General features: G+C 44.1%; 1 protein-coding gene across 1 annotated transcript; it reads left to right on the top strand.

Annotated features, from left to right (window-relative positions):
• The first annotated feature begins 3,748 nt into the window (after positions 1-3,748).
• Positions 3,749-9,031, top strand: LOC125234206. The gene has a single exon (XM_048140415.1). The coding sequence runs from the start codon at positions 3,749-3,751 to the stop codon at positions 9,029-9,031; it is 5,283 nt and encodes a 1,760-aa protein (XP_047996372.1).
• Positions 9,032-9,893: the final 862 nt, after the last annotated feature.

The raw sequence follows: 9,893 nt of genomic DNA, 5'->3' as shown, positions 1-9,893 counted from the left end.
TTTTCGTAGAGTTCTGCTGCATAAACAGCCGGCCGACCTCTGCATGCTGTGCATGTGCTGGCGTTTCAAACTGCCCAAGGTTAACCAGCCGCTGTGTTTCGGCGAAAATTTTATTGTTCATCCGGTGGTTTAAAATCCCTCGAAGATGCAGCGACTCTAAATAGTCCGGCTCCGCGTAAAGTCGTCGGGCGGGGCGGCGTGGGAGTTGTAGTTAGCCCTAGCGTACAGCGGCACCATCGCGACGTACTCTAAATTAGAATATTCGTAATGTTTGTTTACCAGAAATAGCAGTGATGGCATTACAGGAACTGTCAATCACATTCATAGTTTTAATCATTATACGCGAAGAGGATGTAACCATTCGAATAACTAAACTTGACACAACATAATAATAATGGCAAGATTATATTAGATTATTATTATTGTCCCGATAGTCGTTTCAGCGAACGGTCTCATAGCGAAGAGTCTCGACCAACATCTCGAGAGACTCTCGCTAGGTGGTTGGATCAAGGGTTAGATGCAGAAGGCGGTGATCTTGGACACGGCGCGGATAGTCCGACGGTTCCTCTCTCTGCAGCCCTAACCACCGGCAGCTTGGGCCCTGCCCCGCTGCTGGCGGCACCCTAGGTTAGGTTTTTTATAATATGTTTATATTTTTTATTGTTTTGTGAGTGGTTTTGTATTTTACTTTTATATTCGTATTATAAATAGCCTAGCCTAAGATTTAAAAGAAATAAAGAGAATGGCAAGATCAAACTAATGAAAAAAAAAATTAAAATTACCATTGTCGCTTCCCCAGCCTTTTTGGCATCTACTCATGGTGCGTCAAATTTCATAGGAAATATCTTAAGGGCTTTGCCCACAAACTATGAGATTGCGGGCTTTGAGGATGCAAGAAATGCTTTCAAAATTGCCTGCTCAGGCAAAAACTTTCCAGACAATCCAAAATCACAAAAGAGTTGGGATAATATTTATTGTGATTTAGCTTACAATACTCTTCTAAACAACTTCACAGGTCCAGAACACGCGAGGCTTTTGGTGGTCGGTGCCCGGGAAGCCGGTTCCTGGCTACATGCCCATCCCTCACCAAACACTGGTACTTTCTTGGATCCGACCTCCCTTAGACTGGCGATTGGCCTGCGACTTGGGGTTTCGGTGTGTACGCCACTGACACCTGGCGACTGGGACACCATGGATTATCTTGTCAAAAAAGTGCAGGCCGTTTTTCGAGACATGCGTCGCTTAATGACATTATCCGTCGGTCCCTTGCAACAGTTGCAACCATCAATGTGCCTCCTTGAGCCGACTGGCATAATCAGAGATGATGGCAAGAGGCCTGATGGAGTGTCCTTGGCCCCTTGGAGTATGGGACGAATGTTAGTGTGGGATGCTACCTGCGTAGACACATTGGCACCGTCTCACCTCCAACGGACCAAGATCAAAGCGCGCGCAGCGGCAGAAAGTGCCGAAATTTTGAAACGTAATAAATACAAAAGTCTTGGCAAAGAATACCTTTTTGTACCTTTTGGCGTAGAAACTCTAGGTCCATGGGTTCCCAGCGCAAACAAGTTGTTCACAGAAATCGCGAAGCGTTAGGTTGAGGTAACTGGTGGCCGGAAGAGCTGGCGACTTCCTCACACAACGTATCAGCATTGCGATACAGCGAGGAAATGTCGCCAGTATCCTTGGTACAATGCCTCAAGGGCCTATTTTAGACATTAGCTAGCTTTTAAGTTTAGTCTTAGTTTCTTATACAATTATGTAAATATGTTCATGTAAATAATGGAGTTTACGATTTTTAAGTTGTTGAAAAATAAACTCTATTGAAACTAATGAAAACGTTTTAGTTAAACTGTTAAAAGTAACAATACATGTGCTTATTTGTTTTCAATATCGCGAACTCTCATCTACTTGCATATTGTTATTCGCATGTTCGAGTTTGGGATATTTATTTAATATTTTTTTGGAAAACATTTTATTTTTAAATTTGTCTACTATATTTCGAAAGTACTACCGACACCAAATCGCCCTGCCGCGGGAAAACAACCACTAAAATTTCACCGTGTATGCACCTCTGAAAAACTCAACCAAACAAACTTTTGGAAATTTGAAAATAAAAAAGCATATCACCAGTGTCACATTCTTCTTGTTTAGGTATTCTGGTTTCTATGCAAATACTAGAAAAAACCTATGATTCCTCTTCAATATTTATTTTCTATTCATAGCAATTCACAGAACGCCGAGCGTGCTCTGCGAGCATACAGCAATTTCAAACTTCAATGAAAAAAAAATTGAACACAACTGTCGCACCAGTTCTTTTAAAAGTTGGTCAAGTTCAACGTATTACTAATGAGATTGTATGTTCAAAAAAAAAGCTAGTATTAATGAGGTTCATTTATATCACTGAAGTTCGAGGGGCTCTAGCTCGGACCGAACACGGGCCGCAATTATATCCCCCACATAAATTCATAGTCAGCCAGAATCATTACACCAGATATTGAAATGTTGTATACCCAGTTCAAATACTTAGCGCTTATGACCTTCTAGTTCTGAGCACAGAATTATTAGTTAACATGGTTTATGAGGACTAAATTATAATCCGAGCCGCAAATGCTTTTGCTCTGATATTAAATTAGGTATTTCGTACTAGCTTTTGTAGATTTGTTAGGTAATCGTGTTTTCAGACCTAATTTACCTAGATTAATACTTGACAATATTACGATTTCAGGGAATTCAAACATTGGAATCTTAATTGCAGTTTGGTTTGAGTAGGTTCTCAAAACATGCTCGGTTTTTAGCTTAAATACATCTGTGGTGCGTACTTGTTTATTGCTCGTTGCTAAAAACAATTTTGAATGAAACTTACATCACATGACAATTATATTATAATAAAATAAAAATAAAAATTAAATTAAACTAAATAAATCTAAAATTAAACTAAAGTAAATCTAAAAACGGCCCCTGTGGCATAGTACCGAAGACGCTGGCAGCATTTCCTCGCTGGATTGTCAAGCTAATACGCTGAGCGAGTGTTCGCGCCCTTTTCATTCATTATCATTCATATCGTCCATCCCGCTCGCTCTTCCTTATGATAGGTTCAACCTCATTTTTAATTGTCATGTCACCCGCCTCTTTGCCAAACTTCTTAAAAAATATAAAAGACGTCAAGTGTCAATCCGCAAAAAGAAAGTTGTCAATGGTGAATAAAAATATCCGCAACGAATTAAGTTATTAATTAATTATATTATAATAGAACGATTCGCGAGTGTGCAGTGCAAGGAAAGAGAGAACCAAGCTTTGCAAGGGTGGCCACCCGATAAACTCTCGAGACGACAACATCGGTGAGTTTGGCTCCCCATCAATCTCCATAATTTTATTTTCCGTTTTGTTTTATTTTATTACAATAGTTCGTTAGGAACTTCGTATCCGCAGGTCCTTCAACATTTCTGGTCTTCGAACCTGATTCTCTTCCCTGTTCCCCTATTTTCTCCTCATTACATTCATTGCGAATCGTTCTCCTCCCGCACCGCCCGTATAAATATTACCTAAATTATTCTTAATTACTCGCTCCCGCAGTTTAGGTATTTGTTTATACGTGTATTACTTTATTCGTCGCTCCGCCCTTATAAATTATTTACCTAAATATATATTATTAACCGCACCCGCAATTTAGGTATACGTTTATAAGAGTTTATCCTTCATAGGAACATAAATTGACTTACCGCATATTTAACCCTTCTCATGCAATATGGCAAAAGAAACAAAAGCCGAAAGCGTTGACAGCTGGTGTTATGAAGACGAGTTGTCAATGCTTGAAGCAAAACGCAACGTCTTCTTTGAACTCGTCCAGGGTATTTATAAAAAGTCGCTAGTTGCCGATACAGATGCAGTGAGTCGCGAAAGTTTTCTTGACGCTGCTGACACTATTGACGAACTTCGGACGGAGTTCAAAGAAGTGGTAAATGAGTACAACCGCACGCTACTGAGGACTAAGACGGCTGCTGTCCCTAACTATCAGCCGCTCATAGCCTTTGAAGATTTGTACTGCCGCATCAGGAGAGTGGTCAAGCGACTGCAACCAGCCGCACCGCCGGCCTCTTCGCCGCCTTTATCGGTGGAGAGAGCTAGACCTTCTTTGCCAACGATGGAACTGGTAGCGTTTGATGGAGACATACGTAACTGGCCGCTGTTCTACGCTAGTTTTAAATCGAGAGTGCACGACAATCTGTCACTTACCGACGAGGAGAAGCTGTTTTATTTAATTGGGAAATTGTCACCAAAAGCTCAAGCCGTCTTTGCAGGTATAACTCCGAGCGCAGATAATTATCAGCTTATTCTAGATAGTCTACTTGACAGATTTCAAGATAAGCGCACTCTTGCCTCGACTTACATGGATCAAATGCTCAATTTGAAGATTAATGGTCCCGCTTCCTCGTCTAACTTTCAGACATTCATCGATAAGTTTGTGACAGCTGCGAATGCGCTTAAATCGCTTAAGCTCGATGATTTAAGCGATTTTATGCTTATGCATATAGCTTTAAAGAAGTTAGACCAGGAAACTCTTCGAGCATTTGAGATGCTGCATCGAAATACGAAGTTGCCTACATTTCGCGATCTGTCAGATTTCATGAAAAGTCAGTTTAGGATTTATCAAAACTCGCAACCATGTACCGCCGTCTCCGCCGCCGTAAATCCATCGCGCGAAAAAGGTGTTAAGTCGATTCAACCGCGTAGTGCCGCACCTAAACTACAAAGCTACGTTGCTTGCGCGAGCACTACTAAATGTATTTGTGACAATATTGTCCATGAACATTTATTCAAATGTCCTTCTTTCAACGACTTAACGTCTTCTGATCGCTTCAAACGCGCTAAAGAGCTTAAAGCATGTATTAACTGCTTAAGCATTAAACACCGCACCCGCGAGTGCAATTCCGAGGTGAAGTGTCGAGTTTGTCATCAAAAGCATCATACTCTGTTGCATTTTGACAAGAACAAGGATGAAAAAGCTTCGACATCTGATGAGTCAAATGCATCTACGAGCAACGCAGCTATTAAAACATCCTCGCCGCCGGAAGGCACGTCCTGTAACACGTCTATCGTGACGCAAGCACTTGCTGCCTCTAACAATAAAATGTCCAATCAAGACTCAGCATCTTCGTGTGACACGGTTTTGCTGTCCACCGCAAAGGTCATCGTTCGCGACAGTAAGGGTGAAACGCAGGTTATCAAATGTCTGCTTGACACAGCGTCACAAAGTAACTTCATTACTGAAGAATGTTGTAGGCGCTTAGGTTTAACTTTTGATAGGAAACCAAGCTCTGTATTTGGCATTGGAAAAACCAAGAAAATTGTTAAGGGGAACGCAAACGTAAAAGTATTTTCGCGATTCGACGATAATGTCAACTTCGACGTTTCGAGTTTGGTGGTCGATCGCATCACCGACGACCTGCCGTCAGTGCCCGTGGACATGTCAGCACTGACACATGTTCATGGTCTCCCTCTAGCTGACGACACGTTGGATACGCCCGTCGCCATTGATGTACTGGTGGGTGCAACTATATTTCCACATTTGCTGCTGCCGCACATCGTCAAAAGCGAAGTGGACTATATGCCACCAGCTATACAGACGGTACTGGGGTATATTTTAATGGGTTCGGTGCCTGCTTTACAGCCACCGCGTAAATATACTTCAGCTTGTTGTACTTCCGTGGATTCCATGGACCACCTCCTCAAAAAGTTCTGGGAACTTGAGGAAGTATCCGCTCCGCCCGCTCAAAGCCAGGATGACTTTGAATGCGAGGAATATTTCCGCGCTACCACTACGCGCGACGCTAGTGGTAGATATACTGTGGCATTGCCTTTCCGAGATGACGTGTTCAAGCTCGGAGAGTCGCATTCGGCTGCTAAGAGGCGCTTTCTTTGTCTTGAAAGAAAGCTAGAATCATCGAGTGTGTTACGTGCCGCCTATGACGATATAATTCGTGAATACGTCAGTAAGGGTTATATATCGGATGTGACTAACTCTCTGAACGCGAACGCCTCTTCAGCCCTCGCATACATAATTCCACATCATGCTGTTGTGCGTGAGGATAAGACCACTACCAAAGTTCGCATGGTCCTGGACTCGAGCAGCAAGACAACCACAGGCCTGTCGCTGAATGATGTCTTGCACTCAGGGCCCAATCTCCAAGGGGATTTATTTTCAATCCTTTTGAACTTTCGCTTATTCAAAATAGCGCTTTCAGCCGATTGTCGCCAAATGTTTTTACAGATTGGTGTTCGCGAATCGGACCGCCAGTTTCAACGAATCTTATATAGATTCCGCCCGGCAGATCCCATTACGACATACGAATTTAACCGTGTGTGTTTTGGTATGAAGTCGAGCCCATACCACGCGCTCCGCGTCGTTAGCCAGCTGATTGCAGACGACGGGCATAAGTTTCCAAGGGCAGCAGCGATCGCATCGTCCTGCACATACATGGATGACGTATGTTTTAGCATTATGTCAGATGATTCGCAACAGCAGGATGAATCTGTTGCTATCGCTGCGGCTAAGGAGCTTATTGACCTATTCAAATGCGGTCAATTTGATCTTGTCAAATGGACCTGCAACTCAGAGACCGTGCTACGTGAGATACCTGCTTCTCATAGGGCTTCCGTAGACTTGGAAATAGACCCAGGAGTCTCGCAAAAGGTCCTTGGCTTGTGTTGGAATAAATCTGGCGATTATTTCCATTTCAAGGTGACAGAGCCAGATCCAACGTGCACTAAAAGGACAATCTTGTCTGCAGTGGCTCGCCTATGGGATAACGTCGGCTTAGTAGCTCCAGTTGTCCTTTACGCAAAACTCCTCATACAGGAGCTTTGGTTGATCAAATGCGACTGGGATGAGACTCCCCCGACCCATATTGTAAATTTATGGGAACGATTTTGTTCTGAGTTGCCAAAATTGAATGAAATTCATATACCGCGTCATCTCGGGGTAGTACAAGGTTGTACTATAAACCTCTTAGGCTTCGGTGATGCTTCCGAGCGGGCATATGGAGGTGTAGTTTATCTTCAGGTCATAAACGGGAATGAAGTGACAGTTCGATTGGTGTGTTCCAAGTCGAAGGTCTCTCCCTTGAAGACAGTCTCTGTAGCGAGATTAGAGCTGTGTGCTGCTGTCCTCCTGGCAAAGCTCATGCGGAAGGTGCAAGATAATTTCGAGCCCCGTTACAACATTAACGAGATCTACGCCTTTACTGACTCGAAAGTTGCGCTCTGCTGGATTCAGTCATCACCACACCGCTGGCAAACATTCGTTGCCAATCGCGTTGTTAAGATAATTGAAGCTGTACCGGCCAGCTGCTTCCATCATGTGGCGGGCTTAGAAAATCCCGCGGATTGCTTGTCGCGTGGCCTGACGCCTGCTAAGCTTGTGGATCATCCTTTGTGGTTTACAGGACCGGCTTGGGCATCCAAGCATCCATCAGAATGGCCTTTAAGGGAGCTCGATCGAGAGTCCATCGGAGAAGTGCCGGAGCTTAAGCCTCTTGCACACGCTACTACTACGGATGTGTCAGAGTCACCACTTTATTCCCTCGCGCAGCGGATATCGTCGTGGTCTCGATTACTGCGCATCGTCGTATACGTGTACCGCATCCTTAATCCGAAACCGCTCCCCACGGCCCTTACCCGATCCGACTTAGAGTTTGCTGAAGGCAAAATTCTCTCATCGTTGCAAAACGAACATTTTTGTGACGATATTGAGAAAATTAAGAGCAAGAAATATTGCTCACCTGCTTTACAAAAGCTCAAACCGTTCTTAGACAAAGACGGTCTAATTCGTGTTGGAGGCAGGTTGACAAATACAGACTTGCAGTATTCTCAGAAGCACCCAATTGTGCTCCCGCGACGTGATCATGTAGTCAATATGATCGTTGACTACGTTCACAGAAAGCATTTGCATGCTGGTCCCGAGTCAATGATGACTATACTTAGGCTTCAGTATTGGATTCTGTCGGCTCGTCGTGTCATTCGCGACCGCATTGCCAAATGCAACACTTGTTTCAGAGCGAATCCACAATCGTCTTTTCCGCTCATGGCAGACTTACCGGGCTGTCGCGTGAATCAAGTGGATAAACCGTTTACGCATACAGGGTGTGATTATGCAGGCCCTCTGCAATATACGCCTACTCGTGGCAGAGGAGTGAAGAGTCGCAAGGCTTGGTTATGTATTTTCACTTGCCTCACTACGCGCTGTCTTCACATTGAGATAGCGACGGAATTGAGTACCGCCAACTTCATGGCTGCGTTAAAGCGCTTTTTGGCACGCCGTGGTCCCGTCCAATGCATGTATTCGGACAATGGAACTAATTTCGTTGGCGCCAATTCTTATATGCGTGACCTCTACAAGTTCTTGGATGCTCATCGTCCACTTATAGAGATGGAACTAGCGGAGAACCGCATTGATTGGAAGTTCATCCCTCCTGCTTCTGCTCATTTTGGAGGCGCATGGGAGTCTATGGTGAAAATAGTAAAAAATCACCTTTTCAAGGTGATCGGTACGCAAATACTGACGTACGAAGAACTTCTAACGACGCTTGCTCAGATAGAAGCGCTCGTTAATTCCCGGCCTCTAACAGCCTTGAGCAGTGACCCCGCTGAGCCATCAGCTCTTACTCCTGCTCATTTTCTCCATACTGCTCCACTGTTGTCGTTACCTACTCCATTGGTCGAGTCAGGTAACTTACGTGAACGACATGCCCTCCTAGATAGGATAGTGCAGTCTTTCTGGCAACGATGGCGAGCAGAGTATCTGCATCAGTTGCAATCACGAGCTAAATGGACAACGCCATCAGTTCCCATCGCAATTGGCACGGTAGTCGTCATTAAAGTAGATAATGCGCCGCCATTCTCATGGCCATTGGGTGTTGTAGATGCAGTGCATCCTTCAAAGGACGGCTCAACCCGCGTTGTTACTGTCAGGACAAGTAAAGGAAGTTTCGTCCGTCCTGTCGTGCGGTTGTGTCCTTTGCCTAACCAGTAATGGAATGGGTATTATGTTAGAATAATATTATTTTTTTCGCTATTATTTTACTCGAAGAAAAGGGTCATTATTTATTTATTTTATTTAGTACTTCTTTCCTTTAAAGGAACCCTTTAAAGCCGGGGAGAAATGTTCGCGCCCTTTTCATTCATTATCATTCATATCGTCCATCCCGCTCGCTCTTCCTTATGATAGGTTCAACCTCATTTTTAATTGTCATGTCACCCGCCTCTTTGCCAAACTTCTTAAAAAATATAAAAGACGTCAAGTGTCAATCCGCAAAAAGAAAGTTGTCAATGGTGAATAAAAATATCCGCAACGAATTAAGTTATTAATTAATTATATTATAATAGAACGATTCGCGAGTGTGCAGTGCAAGGAAAGAGAGAACCAAGCTTTGCAAGGGTGGCCACCCGATAAACTCTCGAGACGACAACATCGGTGAGTTTGGCTCCCCATCAATCTCCATAATTTTATTTTCCGTTTTGTTTTATTTTATTACAATAGTTCGTTAGGAACTTCGTATCCGCAGGTCCTTCAACAGCGAGGAAGCTGCCAGCTCTTCGGTCGCCGGTGGCGTCTCTTAGTCTCTTCGATAAGTCCTTGAAGAGACTCAGAGCGCCAGGGCCCCACGGACCAAGGGTCTCGACGCCGAATGGAATAAAAATATATTCGGCGCCGAGACCGCTGTATTTTCCTACCTTTATTTTCTCGGCCGCCTCTGCTGCTGCCGCTGCCCTCACAGAGGTTCGCTGGAGATGAGACGGGGCCAGTGTGTCAACGCAAGTTGCGTCCCAAACCAGCACCCGTCCCATATTCCACGGAACCAACGACATCCCATCCGGTCTCTTACCGTCCGTCC

This window comes from Leguminivora glycinivorella, chromosome 15 (genome assembly GCF_023078275.1).
Source record: "Leguminivora glycinivorella isolate SPB_JAAS2020 chromosome 15, LegGlyc_1.1, whole genome shotgun sequence".
In the NCBI taxonomy this organism is placed as follows: Eukaryota; Metazoa; Arthropoda; class Insecta; order Lepidoptera; family Tortricidae; genus Leguminivora; species Leguminivora glycinivorella.
Note: the sequence above shows the minus strand (reverse complement) of the source record. Positions and strands in the feature narration are given on the sequence as shown.

Bases quoted from the DNA above. Each gene is read 5' to 3' on its own strand.
- LOC125234206 (XM_048140415.1), top strand. From the start codon at position 3,749: ATGGCAAAAGAAACAAAAGCCGAAAGCGTTGACAGCTGGTGTTATGAA.